At 44.8% G+C, this 21,130-nt stretch overlaps 1 protein-coding gene across 1 annotated transcript in view; it reads right to left on the minus strand.

Moving 5' to 3' along the window:
• Positions 1-21,130, minus strand: part of LOC119397205 (serine-protein kinase ATM-like) — a 273,224-nt gene that overhangs the window by 248,739 nt on the left and 3,355 nt on the right. Inside the window, exons 2-5 of the mRNA XM_049416492.1 lie at positions 19,328-19,459; positions 14,465-14,558; positions 8,610-8,765; positions 5,398-5,557 (exon numbers count right to left, since the gene is read on the minus strand). Of these exons, the coding sequence (XP_049272449.1) occupies positions 5,398-5,557; positions 8,610-8,765; positions 14,465-14,558; positions 19,328-19,459 (542 nt within the window). The remainder of the gene's footprint in view (positions 1-5,397; positions 5,558-8,609; positions 8,766-14,464; positions 14,559-19,327; positions 19,460-21,130) is intronic.

Consider the following 21,130-nt stretch of genomic DNA (forward strand, 5'->3'; position numbering starts at 1 on the left):
TCTATAACTTCGTGTACATAGAACACCATGTATTTTTAACCTCATTATAACAATGTGTGTTTAAATGAAACTTCCATTAACAAAGGTTCACTGCTGCTGCAGAGGAAGACTGAGGCAATAAATTGAAACTACTGCTGGTGCCTGTGGTCATATGATGGAGTTGCATGTGGTTTGCACGTGGCACCCTGACCCCATGGGTCATGTACTCTGCTGGATGGATGGATGGATGCTATGAGCGTCCCCTTTATAACGGGGCGGTGACATGTCTGCCACCAGGCTCGAAGGATAAAAAAAGAAAAAAAAAACTTCCTTGTTTCATGTTGTCCTAATGCCTTATCTACATTGATTAAATCTATGTTATTATAACAAAAAATATAAATTCACAGTCCATCTCTCTGCCTCTTAAGGCAGAATAACCTTTTTTCCCCCAATTATTTATTTTTGTACTTTATCTCTACTTTTCTGCCACCAATACTCTAACCGTCTCTTACTTATTTCTATCACGGGCGTGTTCAGCTTTCCATTGTTGTCCCTAAAACCCAAGGCTTCATGTAGACTCGTGCCCACACGTATACCTGGGTGAATATCGCCACATTCAATCAGTACATGTTCCATCGTTTCCTTAGTTCCCTCGCAGCATGTACATTGTTCTTCTTCGTTACTGAATCTCGCTTTATAACTACGCGTTCTAAGGCAGCCCGACCTTGCTTCAAACAGTAAAGCGCTTCCCCTTGAATTATCATAAAACCTTTCCCTCCTTATTTCGTTTTTTCCTTTTCGGTCGTTACTCAGAGCCGGCTTCTTTTCCATCGCTGTCATCCAATAAGTCCTCTCCGCCTCTCTGACCTTCCGCTTAATGCTCCTTGTTGTCATATCGCCCGCACTGCCAGCCGTATATTTACTGGTGAGCCTCCTAGTTCTTTTTCTCCACTGCGTGTCAACACTTTTTCTATACAAATACCTGAAAACCTTCTCTGCCCATCTACTCTTCTTCATTTTCCTCAGCCTCTCTTCGAATCTCATTTTGCTCTGCGCTTCCCTCACTTCAAAGCCTGTCCATCCCATATCACCCGTTACCGCCTCATTTGTCGTCTTCCCGTGAGCGCCCAACGCGAGGCGGCCCACCGTCCTTTGATTTACATCCATTCCTGATTGTACCTCTGACTTCATGCACACTACTGAGTTCCCAAATGTAAGCCCCGGGACCATCACACCCTTCCACAGCCCTCGAAGCACCTCGTACCTATTGTATCCCCATAAAGCTCTGTGCTTCATAATTGCAGCATTCCTCTTTCCCTTTGCTTTCCTTGTACCGATGCTTTCTCTTGTACCTCCATATATCTATCCCCCTCATTTACCCATACTCCGAGGTACTTGTACTCGCTTACCCTCGGTATTTTTTGGCCCTGTATTAGGACCGTATGGTCTCCGTGATCATTGAATATCATCAATCCACATTTTGTTGCACTAAATCCTAGTCCTAGAGCCTCACACTCCCTTCCGCATATATCTGCCAGTCGCTGTATATCATCTTGACTGTCCGCAAATAAGACAATATCATCAGCATAAAATAGACCTGGAAGCTTCTGCTCAACCATCGCTCCGACCTGTTTGTGTGACAAATTAAATCCAATGTTCAATCAATCAATTTTCAATTTTATTTGGCATTCATTACAGCAAGATAATGAAGATAATGAAGATAATGTTGCTACCTTCTAGCGCTTTTTCCATCCTCGCCATGTACAGCATGAATAACAGCGGGGACAAAGGGCATCCCTGTCTCAGCCCCTTGCTAATTTCAACGCTGTCCTTGCTACTTATTCCTTCCCATTCTATACAAACTGTATTTCCTCGGTATATTTCCCTCAAAAGCTGTACACAGTCGTCACCTATGCCCACTTCCTTCAATATATCCCACAAAATTTCCTGATTAACGTTGTCATACGCCCCGGTGATATCTAGATAAGCTACGTATAAGGGCCTGTTTTCTATTTTAGATATTTCTATACACTGGGTAAGAACAAACAGATTATCGTCTAACCGCCTGTCGATTCGAAATCCATTCTGAAGTTCTCCCAAAATATCATTTTGTTCTACCCACGCTTCTATTTTTAATTTTACTGCCTGCATCGCCAACCTGTATAGCACCGATGTAATTGTTAGGGGTCTATACGAGCGAATGTTATCTTTTTCTCCCTTGCCTTTATAGATTAAGTTCATTCTACTTTTTCGCCAACTGTCTGGTATTTCCCTCTCCTGTAAGCACTTTTCTACGGCTTTCAGCAGTGCTTCTTTAGTGTTATGCCCGAGTTCGTTAATGAGGCTGACGGGAACCCCATCTAAGCCCGGAGTAGTGCGCTTAGGAATTTTTCTTTCGGCCTTTTTCCAATTGAAATTCTCTAGTACTACATCTTCGTCGGTTGCACTCCTTTGCGTACTTTTACTCACCGGGGGAATCCCCTGGGGGACCTTTTTAAACGAATCGGCTGTTATCTTTCGAATGTAACCTAGCGCTCCATATCCTTCGAATTGATTTCCTCCTTCATCTACCATATGTTGTTGCATTGTGACAGACTTCCTACCCAGCGCTTTTAGGTGGCTCCAAAATATCCTAGGCGCGGCCTTCTTCTTTTCGCGAATCTCTGTCATCCAGCGTTCACTTTCACCTTTAATTTTTGCCTCGACTAATTTCTGCACAATGGATTTTTGCTCTAAATATATTTCCCATATTTGGTTAACTTCGTCCTGTGGCCGCTTCTCCTTTTTTGCCTGTCTGTGCTCCCGTGATGCCTGACGTCGCATCTCGATCGCTTCCCGGATTTCTTTGTTCCACCAACTTTTTGGCTTTTTCTTTCCTTTCCAACAAATAGTTTTCTTCTCTATTTCCATTTCTTTCGTGATTACATGTAGCAGCTCACTATACTTCCAGTCTTTGCCTGGTAGTTCGTCTACTTTTTCCTCGACTCTTGCGGCTATATTTGTTATTTGTTTGTCATTTAGATACGAGCTGCCAAACTTTGATTCTATGTTCTTATTTTCAGTTTTATATCCCATTTGTAATATTATGCGTTTATGATCACTACCCAAGCTGCTAATGCCTTCTTCGTCTATTCTCATGTCTCTAAGTTTGTCATATATTCCTTCTGTCATGAGACAGTAATCAATGCTCGATTGCCGGTTTCCGACTTCCCACGTGATCTGCCCCTCACACTTAGGCCCCACGTTAACTATCTCAAGACTATGTTGCTCGCAGAGATCTAGCAATAACTTGCCATTGGTGTCTGAATATCCGTCAAGGTCATGAATGTGAGCGTTCATGTCCCCTAGAAGGATTATTTCGGCATCATGACCAAATTCTTTAATATCGGTGCTTATGCATTTCACTATCTCCAGATTCTTTTCTCTGCAGTTATTCCCCGTCCACAAGTAAGCTACACCTAGCCACGTTTTCTTTCCACCTACTGTGCCCGAAACCCATATGTGCTCTGAACACGTTTATTTTATTATATTTTATTATACATAGCGCCCCCTGGTGGCGTCAGTTACCACACTTCCTCCCCGCAAAACCACAAAAAGGTTAACCATTCTAAGAAACTTTCCACTGAAACACCACACCTAGTCATGAAAGCCACCTCATCATTTTCTTCACAAATACATTCTCTTATGCTCTGCATCAAAGCGTCTTGTTACATGGAATAATACCAATCCTGAACATCGATACTAAAAGCACCACAACCCACAGAATTCCCTTGGTACAAAGCAACAACACAAGTAGAACAAGAAATGGAAAACGAAATCATTCACATGCAAAGAATTTAAGTGTTTCTGAAGCAACCCTGAACCAGAAACAACCAAGTGTTCCTCTCTGAAACTATTGTTCTAAAAGGGATCTCAGGCTTGTGTGTTTCTGCAGTGAAAAACGCTTCCATCAACAGACCTTTGTTTTGCTTAACACCATTTGCTAATCTATCAAGCGAAAGCTTCCTGAGCAGATCCACAGTATGGGCTCTCACCTTCGTTGACTCATCACACACCTTGTGAAAGCACCTTGCAAGAACACCAGCCTGAGGTCCCTTTTAGAACAATAATTTCAGAAACACGTGGTTGTTTTTGGTGTTGGAGTTGCAATTTATTGATTTGCAGAAGGAAACTGGTATTGCATTTTGGGTTTAACGAAAACATTGCCTGCTGCATCCACCCACTGAGAATCTGGGAGCAGCAGGAGAACCACATAGCAGTGGCTTTAAAACTCATTGTATGTGTGCCTTAAAATTTGTGTGATTTGCGGGCCCACGGTGGTGGCACGCACTGAGCACTTTTAAATTATGCTCACGAACACAGCCTGCAACATGTGCACATCAATCAAATCAGAAATTCTGAAACCCAAGAGCCACTTGCCTGCATAACAGCGTACAACTGTTGCCAACGGGTGACAGTATTAACTGTTTAAATGGAATTTTGTAGCAGACACACGGGGTCATGTTCCTCGAATGTTTGTGGCTCACGGTGCATGTTTTCACATGGGGCAGTTCCAGCACGCACTGGCTTGCCAACACAGTACTTCGATTTTGTAGTCAAAATATGTGACAAGTGCGTCGACACGTGTGAAAGGCAGTGCTTCTGGCTGCAGGGCTACACAAGCATTCAGGCTTAGCCTTGCGATCAGTATATCAAGGCCATTCTGTGGTGCGATTGGCGTGTAACTTTTTTTTTAGACAAGGAAACTAACTTTCAAACATTTGACACTTCGTTTGCATGAAGAAACGGTCTACAGAGCACTGTGCCTAAACAGCCACCATATGGTTGGCATGCACTTTACAACAGAGAGGCATGAGGAAAAAATCGCCTACCTTACATACTATTGCGAGTTCCTCATCAAGAGCAATGGCCTTCAAGATAAAATACTATAACACACCAATGCAGTGTCTGTGATACTTGGTGAGGCATAGTTCGAGAGCCTTGAACTATACTAAAGAGTTCAAAAATATTTTGCTGCACAAGATCAGCGAGTCAAGGTACTCCAATAGTGACGTCTTTCTATGGTTTCATCTGGGCACACTCTTAAAGCCCAGTACTCAAAAGCAGAAACAATTGTCTCTGCATGAGCCAACAACCCACCAGCTCTTCTGTGCTGATGCAGTGCCCCATTGTACGAGTTATTTGCCATTGCTGACTGTTGACATGTGACTCTAATGACAACCATGTTCTGTTATACTGCTGCACAGTGAAAATGTTGAGATTAATATGCTGAAATGGTGCACTCTTAAAGTCACCTTAAATACTAATTTTCGTGGAGCACGCTTATTTTCAGAGCCTTAATTTTCCAAGCTGAAGGGTTTTCAAGAAGGAACACTGCCAAGAAGAAGCAAAAAAGAAAGAAAAAGGCCTCAGCAGTACCTGATCTTGCCAAAAGAACCAGACAGTGTTTCGAGGACCATTTCAAGGGAGGTGTCATCCTGGTAAAAACCAGATATTATTAGCTGGTACAGTGCACTGCTGAGCCCCACCACATCCTGCTTGTCCGAGCGTAGCAGCTGGCAAACTCCTTTGACCAGACCTGTGCAGTTCAGACAATGCACCAGCTATGAGAGCAGTCAAACTAGTATCATCCATGTCCCAAATCCCCACACATCCTGTGTATAAAAGTACAGAGCGCCGCACTGAGTTCCCACTCAGAGCAGCATGTGAGGATCAAAGGCAGTGGCATAGCCAGGGGCGTGGTTCAGAAGATTCAACCCCCCCCCCCCAAATTTCTTACATTTTGTAAGTGTAACAGGCACACATACAAACACATGCCCGAGCATACATAAAGGGGGTCGAACCACCATTGAAAAAAATTTCTGGCTACATCCCTGATCAAGCTCATGACCTTCACATGAAAGCTTGGTCACATATTCTACCTTTCTGATTACACAACTGAGTGACTGTTGCTATGTGATCTACCAAATGCTTTTCCTAAAAGAATATGCAAATAATTTGTGACAATCATAGAGTTTAGTAAAATCTTCTTTAATGTTGTCCTCGTTAATCTGGATCATCTGAACTCTGGTCCAAGTAAGTACTACATACATTATTTAATGTATAAAACTCTTCCTTGTACACAGCAGCAAGCTTTCAAGCACCCTACCTTACGTTCACACTGCTGTGTGCATAATGCTCATTGGTGACTCCGTTAAAACATAGATCCAATTTTGTTTTCAACTATTGTCCTGCCTTTGTGCCCTGTTTCAAAGCCTTCTCAGTTAGTGAAATGTGTTTAGCTGCACAAAGTTCACTTTGGACAAGCATCAGATCGCGAGGCATGAAGTGTCACAAATGCATGACACAAAAGCGGCATTAACATCCAATCACATCAACATTACCAAAAGGAATAGCTGTACCTCCCTGAAGGAAGCACACGAATGCTTCACACCAAACATATGCATGACACCAAGTTTGTGCCACTTGCAAGTCTCTAATCGCTGAACGAGACAACCTGCATCTGCTGTTGCTCATAGAGCACCTGAAGGCAATGAATATTAAGAAGTCCTGCATAACTTCTCTGGATTCTTTGCTTGTTTTGTTCTCGGAAAGAGTCTTTTCTTTTACAGCACAACAAGCCAAAGCTTTCACTTGTCGTGCCTTCTGAACACCTGGATGCGAGCAGCATGTGTGTCAGAATTCGTCCGAGCTGCTACTCCTCAATGCTAGTAAATAAGCATATGTTTGGCATTACATGAAGACTTGTCCTCAAAGGCACAAAACTCTACTTGTAAGAACTTCTCCAGCCAATAGATACAACGAAAGCTCCACTCCAACAAGTTTAAATGGACCTCCTTAGATCCTTTATAACATAACCTTTCAGAAAAAAGTGGGTTGTTGAGGAGACGAACTGCTGTATGACAGACTGAGTCCCTTTCCAATGCAATGCTTGAAGTGTCAAAGTTATCACACATAAGTGTCAGAACTGCCACTGTGCTGAATATGTTGAGGAGATATGTCAATGTGTGTGGCGATGTGGACTGCCACAAGACCATCCAAGCGCTCCAAAGGGGTCTGATTCAGCTCCAACATTTTGTTTTTGCAGTCCCGTGAATAATGCATTAGAGGGGCATCTGCACAAGTGCACGGTTACATGTGGAACAGGTATGAAGAAAACCTTATTGTACACATACTCCCATGGCATGTATGACGGGGAAAGCACAGTACGAGCTCAGTAAATAATGCACTGCCCATAAACGGGACTGTTGGCTCCATTTGGTAGCAGATGCTACAATCCACTCAAGCAGTGCTGATTTCCGCTCGGTAGCAGATCACCGTACAATCGAGCACACGCACATCAGAAAGCCACACAAGCCATACTCTCTGCTACCAGGTTCCCTGTCATAGTTCAGAAATGCTGCTTGGTACTGAGACCATGCATTGCCTCACAGCCGCTAAAGTCAGATGAAATTTTTATTGCGATAGCAATTATATGGACAGTCTCGGCTGAATTTTGCCGTCACCGCCGCCGCCGTCATGCACCGTATATGTATAAGTATGTATATATTATAAAGGCGTTTATTGACGGCACTAGTCGACGAAGCACAACGGCGACAGTCAAGACAGAGCGCGGACTCTGAGCGCGAGGAGCGTGCTGTCAGAGAAGAGCCGAAGGGGACGACCCACTAGAAAGCGCTCGAGAGGGCGACCCATTACAGACTTCCAACGCTTCGCTACAATATATATAAAAACCCCAAAGAAAAATAATTCAGAAAAATGCTTCCGAAGCGCGGAATCGAACCAGGGCCTTCTTGCTCCGCAGCAAGTGGCGCTAACCACTACGCCACGAAACGCAGATCCTCCACGTAGCTAACGGCGAGCGTTACATACACACCCTTTATCGCTGGACGGACTCAGAGACGCTAGGCGCTTATAAGCGTTTCTTCATTACCAGCGAGATGGCGCTAGAAGCGCGACGGGCAGACTTAAAAGTCGTCGGCGAGCTCGCTCGCTTCTTATATTTGCGCAGGGAGAACCTTGCCCTTCCGCTGTCTGCTCGCGCGGTTTTCTCGTGGTGAGGGGAAGAGGAATGTTTCACGCTTTCACCGTGATGTCCGCGCTCATATTACGGAGCGTACGAAAGTCACTCGAGCTCAAGGGACGCCGCTAAACGAACAAACAGAAGTTGAGCGCGAACTATCAAGTGTCACAGCTCGACACTTGAAGCACTCTAGTTTCCTTCGCTGCTTTGGCCGCCTTTGCAACAGGAGCGCTGTTCAAACTGAGAGTATCCATTGGCGAGCCTCACTTCGTATAGCATTAGTTTCTTGCTATCGCATTCATTGCTTCGCCCTTGCGTCGAAGCTGTGACTTTTTTATGCACTTTGATAAAAAGAAAGGAAAAGCCTCGGAATATTTGGTTTACCCTATGCACAAGATAATTACTATCGTACCCACGTCAGAGAATCTTGTCTGGCACAGTTGCTACACAGCACAGCATGACCGCTGAGGAGCCCTGTCGCAAACACTCCTCATGCGTGGTACGTCTAGCTACACTGTTAAAGAATAATCACATTAGCTTTAGCATTCACCATACGATGGGTTCTCCAGAAATTGTAGTGAAAAAACACAAATCGCACTGCACTCACTGTGGTACTGAGAAGCCGGCAGTGTGGCCTGCCAGTCACTCTGCAGCAGCAACCGCAGGAGGCTGGTGTACTGCACTTGCAGAGGCTCGTACGCCCCTTGGGTCAGGAACCACTGGACATGCTCCAATATCTTGCGAGGGTTCAGTAGTGACTTCCCTGCATGCCATTTCACACTTATTTCTAACAAAAATAACAATTGTGGGGGTTTAACATCCCAAAACCACGATATGATTAGGAGGGACGCCATAGTGGAGGGAGCTGAAAATTTCGACCACCTGGGGTTCTTTAATGTGCCCCTAAATCTAAGTACACGGAGCTCAAGCATTTCCACCTTCATCGAAAATGCGGCCGCTGCAGACCGAATTCGATCTCGCGATCTTTTGGTGAGCAGTCGAGCACCGTAACCACTAGACCACCATGGTCGGTACACTTATTTCTAGGCTGCACCCTCAAATCAATAAGACAGTAAAGTCTCAATAATTCAAACTTTCAATTGATTCCAACAATTTTTACATTTTGGTTGGGTTGCAATTTTTTCAGTGTACTTTAATGCCAGTTAATTCAAACTGCTTCACTGCATGAAATAAGCTAATTCATACTTTCTTTTTGTCCTTGCCTGAAAATATCTGCTGCCTTTGACACTTCTAGTTGAACATTTGCACTTTAATGTGACTAATAGTAGCAAATAACGCTGACTGCTTCCCTACAAAGTTACTTGGTTTATCGTGTGCAGAAATTACTTGGTTTATTGCGTACTTTCGATGCAGTACACCAGTATAATGCAGGAAAGCATGCTAAGATTGGCAAGGGGCTACCAGCTTTCACGAGTACAGTACATTTGGTCCTTTAATTACACATACATGCATGCACCGTATAGTAACAGATACCAGTATGATCAGAGACATCTAAAGATTTTACTGGCCATCATTTAGAAAGAGCTGTCTATGACATTGCTGCAGCCATGAAAAACAATAAACATTACAGCACAGGAATGGTATGTTGCCCCAAGTCACATTCATCACAACTTATGATAATTGAACCAGAATTCTGGGATTCCTGCAGGTTTGAATTGTCAAGAGCTTACAGCATTTTGGTGAAAAATCATGCCCACAATCGTTTTCACCACAAGGTTTGATTTTTCTTCTTGCATGTTAAAAAATCTTTCCCAGACAAATATGCTTCCAGAAGAATGGAAAGCCCCTTCAATGTCGTGAAGAACTCATGCACCTCCATTTCAGTCACAATAGAGGACTGTGTGCCCAGTCCACTTGCTTCGCCATTCCATTCTTCAGGGTACAGCACATCGATAACACTATCAAAGCTGTCACAAAGCACAATGTAGCTTGCGAAAAGATAATCATATTCTGGTTTTGACACGTATAACCCCAGAAATTGATATGACAAGAGTTCAATAGCCACAAGTCCATACTGTGGAAATGGGTTGTCAGGCTTGCCCTACAAGCAACAGTTAGGAAAGGACACGGGGCTCTTACGCTCCGAAACCCACAAAGGGCGTTTGGCAGGGTTCTTTGGATCCTTAAGAAGGCACAGAGAAGGCTTCAAGTGAGACTACCAAAAAACATGGAATTTTTTAACCCCGGATGCAACACAGTGTGACAGTTATGGCTTGTGGGCATAGGCTCACAGCAACACTGATTAAGTATGCACGCCCACTGTAGTAAAGGATAACAGGTAGTGGTCCACCAAGCACAAGAACGAGAACGAGAGGTTGTGGGAGCAAAGGTCTTGTGTTAGCAACTCATTAGAGGCCTATGAATAAACCCTGCAGTGATGTAGTGCTCTAAAGGGGTCTGGGTTGACAACCTCCCAACAGCAAGCAACGTGATCCCCATCATAGAAGGTTGCTTTTGCTGAAGTAACCTTTTCATTAAGGAAACACTGTTCTGCAGTCATGAGATGTAGTGCACAGCGGAAGGAAACCCACCGGGCAGCCGCTGCTCTTTCTGCAAGATGTCGTTATCTGTTTTAAAAGTGGCAGTATTGTTTTGATACATTCTACTGCTGACCAGAAGGAACAAATGTCCCATTAAATGTGCAGGCATTGTGGAGTCGAATGCGATGCCTCGGCTCATGATATGTTTACACGTGCAGCAGCGAGAGGGGTGTTGGAGGGGGCATTTTGCCACCCCCGCTGCCCTTCGCGCCCTGCGCTCATTCTGCAGCAGAGGCGCCCCATTCTCTCCTCCCTATTTTGTGGGGAGATTCCTCCTGTCAGCCCAAGAATGCGCACCGCTTTCTGGAGGCCTCTGGGTAGGTGTGACTGGCCGCATCTCGACCAAGCCGGAAGCACCGCCGCCGCCATCAACCACTGCGACGCTCCAACCATGGAGTGCGAACTACTGCCCCGAAAAGGAGTGCAAAAGCCGCGCGAGTTGATCTGAGCAGTTATCACTCCCTCGACATGAGATTGCTGTTTGTTAATTGTTGTTTGTCCCAGTAGTGCGAAACGCTCCGCTGCTGAGGTGTTCTTATGTCAATTAGCTACTGTATTTGTTGCTATTGGAAGATATGTATCTGAGGATTTGAAAGACTTGTCTCTGTCCCCACTGGCCTGAATCCCGCCACAGTTGCGACTCCACGCGAACTACGGGATAGGGGGTCACTGTTAGGGCTGCTGCGTAGTGCTAGCGAGAGTGACTGCCACTCCAATAGCGCGCGGAGCCATCCAAAGGAGGTAGACGTTCGCACGCTCAGCTCTGCTGCAATCATATTTATTGAAGAACCCCTATAGCGTTAGGAATCGCACACACTCTCAAACATCTGCCTGCAATCAGGCTGCTACAGTGGACAACAGAACAGAGTGGCCAAATACCATCCTCTAAAAAATTTTGATCTGGACATTTAGCTGCTGCAGTCCACATCGCTGCAAGACACGTTCAGAGGGCAACAGTCACGCGTGTCAATCAAGGTATGCCAACTGCTGTGGAAATCATACTTAATGGCTCATCATCTATAATGGCTCTGTTTTTATCCACTTTTTTATGGGTCTCATACAATAGTAAAGGATTTTTCTAAACTGCCGATACAAGCATGCATTTGCATGTGCCTTTACTGTACCCAGGTTTCATTGGTCTTTTCTTTCATTTTAGTTTCACCTTTTCTTTCGTTTTAGCACCTTTTAGAATTGTACAAAACTTTCCTTTCAATGAATCTTCTTTTAGAGAATTGACTGTTGGGCTAGTTGGCGTCTAGACATGGGAACCATCGTTAAAAGCGCGACACCATACAACACAGGAGAAGACCAGACGAGCACAGGCGCAATGTTGTGCTCGTCTTGCGCCTGTGCTCGTCTGGTATTCTCTTGTGTTGTATGGTGTTGCGCTTTTAACGATGGTTCCCATGAATCTTGTTTTATTATGAATAACACTTCATATGACATGAAAAAATCCATAAACAGGGGGTGGGTGCTCTTGAATCCATTTGGTATGGTACATACACGACGAAAACCAATGACAGGTAAGCCCTTCTAGGAATTTTGAACCTACTATTGTTGAAATGCCACATGCTTCCACTGACAATCACTCAGCGAAACGTATACCTCCCCCCCCCCCCCCCCGTTTTTCGTTCCTTTTCTTTTTTTCTTTTTTTTCGCCTTCCTTATGACTCACCCAGTCCGTCAAGGTGGCCTCCCTCCCCCACCCCCACTCTGGCAGTTGCCCTCCCCTTCTCCCTTGTGGTGGAGAGGGCACGAAGCACATAGACACGAGAGCTAAGGAAATCAGTTCTAGCCTTGAAGAAGACAAGTCCACTTGTCGAAACACAAAAAAAGAAGGCTCGAGCACCCACTCCCTGTTTACGGACTTTTTCATCGCAAGCTTCCACCTTCCACTTCCTGCCGTTTTTTTGGACTTCATATGACATGTAAGATTTCATTTACATCAATATAACAGCCAAACCTCAATTTCACAGAACTTGTGGTGTAACGAGTTACTTTCATTTTCAAATCTTAGTTCCATCGAAAATCATGTTTTGTTTGTTTGCTCTTTGTCTCGGGTTTTAGCAATGATAAGCAGGATTACTTCGTCCTAAGCAGTATTTTCTTTTTTGATGGCAGCAGTGAGAGATCGCAATGGCACCAAGTCCACTACTCGAGGCCCAATATTTCCTGCTTCTACCATTCTATCGCTGCTCATGCGCACTTTCTCGCCGCCACTCTGATGGGGCCTCGCACTGCAGCAATGAGCTGGAAGTTTCTCTCATTCGGGATGCTGTCAGTGACTCATTACAATGGTTGCAGCATATTATAAATGATGATGCAAGATAATCAGTGCTATTGAGCAGCGCAATCAGTCCCAACACTGCGCCCAAACCAAGTGTGTGGGCAAGCTCACAGCGTTTCAGTAATACGACCGCTAATGAGATACTCACTTCATGCAAGCACAACAATCAGGTGGAAATGCACATTGCTATGGTTCGGCTTTGCGCATCCATTCCAAAAACCACGTTCAACGATCTACATCAGTCAGCGAAAGTCAGCAAAAGGCCCACCATGCATAGGCAGGAACAAAGGTGCCTGAACAAGTGCAGTGTTTGCATACAGCACATATCCTGCTCTAATCCTATATCTATCACATCCTCTACAAGAATGAATGATGAATGGCCCAAAGCAGGCACTGTGCGTCTGTGCACGAGAAGGTGAAGAATATGGCACGTTAGCCGCATGCCAAACTCCTTGCCAGCTGAGAAACTGCCTTGCCCAGATGATATTTAGACAGCAAGCCTCACCAACACGGCACTCGTATTTGTCGCTCAAACCTGGAAGCTCACCAGTCTTTCCTATGTATCTCCTCAAAGAGAGCCACGTAATCATACATTAAAGTTTCCTTTGCTGTGTTCTATAAAGCCTGGTCCCTACCAGGACACCCTTCACTGGTCTATCTAGTTGATCTCTGTCTGACCTTGGCTACGTGTGCTACCACCTGACTTCAATTCTACGAAAGATGTCTACAATAGGCGTGACAGCCGCACCCACTCAGAGTTCTCGTGGAATCATTACACTCCGGAAATTAGTAGTCCCACCTTATTGCGCACATATTCGACATGCTATAAGCTCCTCTAGTCTTGGATTAGGACTGTCTGGACTTGTTTTCAGTAACACTGCTGATATCAATGTGTACGCAGCACTTGAAAGAGACTGAGAATGTTCCTGGCACTAAATTGGATAGGCTTCTATTCTGCTTTCATACTCTGAGGAGAGGTATAAGGTGGGCTAGTTGGCGTCGATTCATCTTCACAAGTGCACTTAGTGAACACAGACACAAACGAAAAAGTACAGGACATAAGGAACAGGTAAAGTACAGGACATAAGGCTTTTCTCAAAATAATTTATGTTTTTTATAACTTCAGGAGAGTTTTACTGTACACGTGCTATATGCTCCTTTATGCCAGTTTGTTTTCATATTTAGATTTTTGCAACTCACTTCTGTGCCCATGTACATTGGCAAATTTTTCGTGAAAGTGTTTGCTGTACACATTGGCAGAATGTTTTCGCTTGGCTTACATATAAACCATTATTAACCAATTTATAGTTTTATTATTAAAATAGCTATATGGTCTTGCATTTTGCTCGTATTCTGCATTCACTGCATGTCTGGTTTGTAAATGTCCCAAAGACCCAGTTTCATCTGCACACATTAAGCATCACTGATAATCAATTTAGTGCGGTGACAATGGCACTGACTTTGATAGCAGACAATACTACAAACAAGATTTTTTTTTTTTCATATACAACTGTAACACTACTTTTCAACCCATTTTCATGTGAAAGCGAATACAGCATGATGTATGAATACATATCAAGGCTTGTTCTAACAGCCTCAATGAAGAGCACTCACTTCTGTTGGCCAGCTGAACCACTCTTCTCAGCAGCTCGACAGCAGCAAGCACATCGGGTCCAACTTTGCCATTTCCAGCAGATTTGTCAAGCTCCTGTAGAATTCGTAAACGGATAGACAAAAAAAAACTAATGACTTCCCACTGCTCTTATCTCATTGACCGTTATGGCAGACACAACATTAATTAGAAGTAACAGACAAGAAAGCCAAGGAAAGTATAGGGGATCTTATTTTGTAGTAATTATGGTGCAAGTGTGAAGAGAAAGTAAAGTGGACGAAAAGATAACTTGCCACTGGCACAGACCAAACCTTCGACCTTTGAATAACGCGTCTGATACTCTACCAACCGAGCTACAGCGGCGGTCATCCCCCCGTCCACTTTATGGGGTATATATGTGCATTTTAAACGCATAACATCTCTTATACTTTTCTTGGCTTTCTTGTCTGTTAGTTCTAATTATTTTAATGTTGTGTCTAGCAAAGAAAAACGAGCGTTTAAGATTGCCCTTCCTTCGTTCATTGTTATGGCAGGTAGCACTCCTCCACAGTAGAGACCACCTCCTTAATTTAACCTTCTTTTTTTAATATAAATATAATAAAGCATGCTTATCAGTGATTTCAGTATAACTGAGTCTACCTGCTGTCGTAAAGACGCAGGCAATCAACTAAAATTCTGCCGGTGTCACTGGCAAAAGGGTCAAGTTGCACAGTTTTTGCAAATGCATTTTTGCAATTGCATGCCACACAACATAGCTGCCATCGAAGCGAAACAGCATCTTATCATGCGGCAGTTGGAAGGCAAGCGGGAAACAATGCTCACCTCTGGAGTGAAGCAGACAGAAAGCACACATGTGAGCAACTTAGTGCATCGTACTGTGCACTCTACAAATGGCATTGTTCTGTATTCTATGCTGCCCATGCCGTGCTTCAGCACCATATTCGGTGTTTTTGTTGCCACCGTGCATCATGTGACACAGATGTGTAGCCACAGAAGCAGTCTATAGTACTAAGCGCAACAACCTCTCACTCATATTGCAAGTGAGCTGGTATCTTGCAAGTGATCCCAATCAGGGCAAAAATATGTCGCCGCTTGTTTCCAGATATCACAGAGCTCACTATCCTCAATTGTTAACTCGTAAGGAGCTATGCCTGGCTCTGAAGAAAAGAATAAATTACCAACGAAAGCAATTGGAACTAACAGGTGCTTTTGGCAAGTGCACTGCTGCAACAGATTTAAATAGCCGACCAGGTTTTTCTTTTCTTGAGCTGCATGCAGTTACCTGCTGCAAATGCTACCAGCTCTATAAAATCATGTGGGGTTATGTGACAAAGCCAAGTAACAAGACTTCTGTTGAACCAATGCATCGCAATTGTCAAAATTTGCAATGCCGTACAAAGTATTGCGCAATTCTTTTGGCATATGCAGGCTTGATATCACAAAACAGAACCCGTGGGCACCATGAAGAGAGGTGCTCGGCTCAGACTGTCACCTTCCTTTCATGAGATTTTAGACCAATGTTCATTCGTTTTTGCAATGTGTGCGATGGCTTTCAATATTGCATATACACTGAATTGAACAGACAGCAAGTGATTCAGCTCCGAGGGCAGAACACGTGACAGCTTCAAAAAACAGTTGTGTTTTACCTGCGCTTTCTCGGCTTTAAAATGCGACATATGGTCTCCGTTAAGAGGACTTTACCAGCAATGCATCAAGCTGGCCTCTGATGCACATCACATTGTAGCTCAACTCATTTTGTATGTTTCTTCACAACGGAGGCCAATTCTCTCTCGAACCTCGCTGTGCATGGTCTTGTAGTGACTGTAGTCGCTGTGCGTGGTCGTGAATCACCCTGTAACTTCCCAAGATGCGATAGAGCACTGCACGGGCCCGGGCCGGCCCTAAAGCCCTAGCCCGGCCCGGCCCGCGGGCCGGGCCGTCCAAAGCGTGTTCTGGCGGGCCCGGGCTGGGCCCGGGCTTGAAGCCGCGGGCCGGGCCGGACTCGGACCCGCTCATTAAAAGGCGTAAGTCGGGCCTTCGAGCACACGCGATTGTTATGCATTCCATGGTCTAAGGTATACTGTGCCAAGCTGAAGTGACACGTATATATATATATATATTAACAGCACTAACAATGGGCCAGATCACGGTTGTTCCCATGGGAGGCATAAAGATTTCGGTCTTTTATTCGAGGTTGAGACATACGCTACATTTCATTTATATTCCTTGGTATTACGTGCCAAAACCACGATATGATTACGAGGCACGCCGTAGTGGCACCGGATCGATTTCGACCACCTCGAGTTCTCTAACGGGCACCTAAAGATAAGCATATACACGGGTGTTCTTGCATTTTGCCCCCACCAGATTGCGGCCGCCGTGTCCGCGGGAATCGCACCCACGTCCAGGACTTAACAGCGAAACAGCTTAACCGCTGAGCTACCACCGTGGGCAATGCAACATTTCGATGCATGTACACACCGGATTTTTCGTCCGATCGCCTGCTACAAAGCGCACGGCATCATTAATAATCATCATCAACAACTAATATCCTCTAGCGGGCCTGGGTCGGTCCTGGTCATGAACAAGCGCACCCTGGATTAGTTTAGTAAAGACCGCCCGGGCCCGGGCCGGGCCCGGGCTCGGGCTGGGTACGATCAAGTACGCCCGGGCCTGGGCCGGGCTCGGGCTGGGTTCGGTCATGTATGCCCGGGCCCGGGCCGGGCCCGCGCTTAGAACCACTGGCCCGGGCTGGGCTCGGGCTTCATAAAGCGGGCCCGGGCCGGGCCCGGGCCGTAAAATCTGGCCCATGCAGTGCTCTAAGATGCGAGGCTGCCTTAGCTACAAGAGAGCGACGAGATGCGCAAAACCTTTTTTACCTAACCCTCCATTGGCACACGTACGACCGAGCGTGTTCGTGTGTCCTGCATGACCAAGAACCAAATCCCGCTGCCCTGTGCTTGAGGGAAAATCCAAGATCACTGCACCCCTTTGGCCAGCGAAGAGATGAACAGAGACAACCTAGCTCTCGAGACACACCAACAGCCACCAATTTGGATCAAAGAATCATCTGCTAGCATTGTCACAACATGGACATGTTGCCCGAACGTGTAAAATGTGCCACGACATGTGAACCCCCTTAACCATCTGGAAACGGCACGAGCCACCACTGCGCTCACTCTCACCAGCTGCATCAGTAGGAAAAAACTGCATTGAAATCTGGTTCTCTGGTTGGCAGATAAGTAAATGGTCAGTCACACAATATTTATCCGTGCAAGCTGAGGAATAGCAGTGCCACCCACCATTCGGCCACCCGTGCAAGTGTACGCAAGAGATGACTGTTCAAAGGGGCCCTGCAACACCTTTCTGAGTTAAAATGGAACATACTCACTATTAGTGTATGAAGCTTCACGATTCACATGCCGCAAAAACTTTTAGAATCCATCATGTACGAGCGGAGTTACAGGGATTGATCGCACGCTTCAAAAGCTTTTTCTCTCATTTCGTACCAGTGAGCGTGCTGAAAAGATGTGTCCCTTCGTCAGGACTTTTCTCTTTTTTTATTCCAACGCGCGGCTTACATTCAGTGTGATTGCGAGCGCATGCGCGGGCACGAGGCGGCATCCTACGGCGGCCACAGTAACTATGCAGCTCACGATGCTCAAATCAGCCAACTGCCATGGACGAGGATACATGGCGCAGTAATTTGGGGTACTATATGGCATCATTTGTAGAAAGAAGAGAGACCGATTTCTAGCTGACTTTAAGAATTAAATGTAAATTCTAAGCCGCATGCCGCGCTATAATGTTTGGCTCGCGTTTTCTTGGGAGCCTTGACTACTGGTCAGCAGCGTTTTCTGACCATGCTCAAAAAGTGTTGCAGGGCCCCTTTAAGCATTCGCTTTCTTTATGCAGGGTAATCGCAGGCCACTGCATTAATCAGATTTATTTAGCATGAAATGCAGTCAGCCAGAGCATCAGCACCTAATCCTTTGTTGCACTGTCAGAATGGCAAATGTGCACCAAAATTTCATAAATGCGCAGTTCTATACAGGCACTAGAGCAAAACAGGTCATCTTATGGTTGGAGCTTGGCCTACCGATATCAGTGGAAGTGCATCCGTGAGCCATCCTTCGATTACCTTGCATCGAGAAGAAATGAAATGCTTACCGTTCTCTCGCGCAGACCCAAGCATATGCCTGACTGATGGGTGGCAGTGCCATTACTGAGCATGCATAGGTAACTTTTGTGTCTACCTTCTTCTCCACCACAGTGCAACCTTTCAGTTGATATTTGGTGTTTTTGTTGGCTGGTTCTCTTTTCTTTCAGTGCTTGCATACTTTACTGTCTATTGCAATGAACCCCTAGCAACTAGTAGCTGTATGAATACTGGATAGCGCAGCTTTAAAACAAAACAAAGAAGGAACACTGACACACAAGACAAGGGCTACTGCTCCTTCCCTGTCTTGTGTTAAAGTTGCACTATCCAGTATTTATAAGTATGAACCAACTAGCCCAGCAACAAATTTTATTCAACTAGCTGTACTTTCTGTCACTCTTAAAACATTTTACAGACTTTTCCATCAGGCAGAAAGAGCACCTCCTCTTTTGTTTGCTGTATGGTAGCACAAAGGCCAGCCTCTGCAGTGCAACAGGGCAATGTCACCATATTGCCCTGTTGTATGGAAACCATCAAATTGTCCTGTTGTAAATACTGCAACAGGGCAATACCTACAACAGGGAAATATGGTGGCGCCCAGGGAGCTCTCATTGGAAGGTGTGGAAAGCCAGTCGACCCTACAGACCAAATGCACCACACGATTCCCCCCCAAAAAACTGTCAGGCAGGTAACAGAGCCAACATACCTGTTCAATAATTTTGGCAATGCTGGTGGCAACCAAGTCCCAGGATAGGCTGACTTTGTCGAGTGTGTTCTTGTCCAGGGAGGCAAGGGTGCTCTGGTCCTTCAATGCACTCCTCAATGAAGAAAATGCCCTCTGAAAGGAAATGCACAACTTGATCAGCAAATGACTGTGCAGTAATACAGGAAACACAACAAACAGTAGCACAAATTAAAACTGTGGCCAAACTACACTGTCATAAAATAAAACTGAACCACAGACATCTTGTCATGACCTGGACTCTATATTTTCAACACCTTTTCTTCCCTGCACTGAAAGATGGAACACCCTCGCAACCATGGCTGCGATCGGCGCTGACTAACACTCCTAGGTTTAAATGCACATATATACCCTATAAAGTGGATGGGGGATGACCGCCGCCGTAGCTCAGTGGTAGAGCATCGGACGCGTTATTCGAAGGTCGCAGGTTCGGTCCCTGCCGGCGGCAAGTTATCTTTTCGTCTACTTTACTTTCTTCACATTTATATTCCAATTATTACAAATAACATCTCCTATACTTTCCTTGGCATTATTGTCTGTTAGTTCTCATTAATATTAGTTCTCATTAATACCATGCAAACATATAGTGCCCTACTACGCATGTATCGAAAATCTTCGCTGCCACTATCAACATGCACACTGCACCTCTGCGAGTGAGCTTCAGTACAAAAGTGATTGCGTCACTGTTTCACCAAACAACAAGGCAATCACTTCTCGTCACTGGAAACATTACTGTGACAAAGCAGCATTGCTTTGCATATGCTACCAAACAAGGCATTGAATCAGAAGTGAGTTACATGCAGTGGAGGACAAATGAGCAAGGTGTTTGTGTTGAAATATAAAGCAAGGGTCTTATTTGCACTCTAGAAAAGAGAATTCCTTTTATATGCTTTAATGCAAAGTATGTATTTAGCAGTGAAGCATACAAATAGGAGTAAGAATAAAGAGCCATGCAGTGCAGCATATTACCTGTTCCGTAATTCTCCGATACTGAATTACCAATATATCAAACTGCCTCGTAATCTCCAGATGCAATATTATGATGACTTGTGCCCTCAAACTCACAGACTTGAAGTGGTGTGCTCTACGGATGTAGAACACATCACTTCAAGTCTGTGTGTTCAACAGGGCACACCGCTTCAACACAACGGTTACACATTTCTCAGACAACTCCCAGAGGAGACTCTGCACGGCGTTCTTTCTCTTTGGCCTTTTAGATCCCAACACTGGAGCAAGACCATCAGCATGTTGCCACAATTATCACAGAAAGGAGGCTGATCACAAATGAAGGGGTAGGAGTGTGAGCCATACGTGTGACCCATTAAAAGGTTGCAGATTACCTCCATATGTTGCATTTTTGTTATAGGTGGCCAACGTCCTAGGTACAACTGAATACCATGGAGTTTATTGAGATTTTGACTGTCCCACATACTTTGCCAATAGCCCCTTAATTTCCTCCACAGAAAAGGCTTCAATTTGTGGGAGAGATAGCTATGGTGGAGTTGCTTGGTTTTGTTGTTTCAGGTGTTGCAATATTATCAACAAGCAGATTATCCTCAATGCCTCTACCCAGCTTATGACTTTTTGTTCCAATGCATAAAAGTTGCTTTAAAGACGATAGAGGTTGTTAATTATAACATTTTTATGTTCCTGCAGTGACACTAAGGCATTCAAAATGCTTAGAGTTGGCAAATATAACTGGCTTTCATAATTTTTCACAATAGACTGCAGCCCACATTTGGCCCCACTTGGGTGCCAAATCTCACG

The sequence above is a fragment of the Rhipicephalus sanguineus genome, chromosome 6 (genome assembly GCF_013339695.2).
Source record: "Rhipicephalus sanguineus isolate Rsan-2018 chromosome 6, BIME_Rsan_1.4, whole genome shotgun sequence".
Lineage (NCBI taxonomy): Eukaryota > Metazoa > Arthropoda > Arachnida > Ixodida > Ixodidae > Rhipicephalus > Rhipicephalus sanguineus.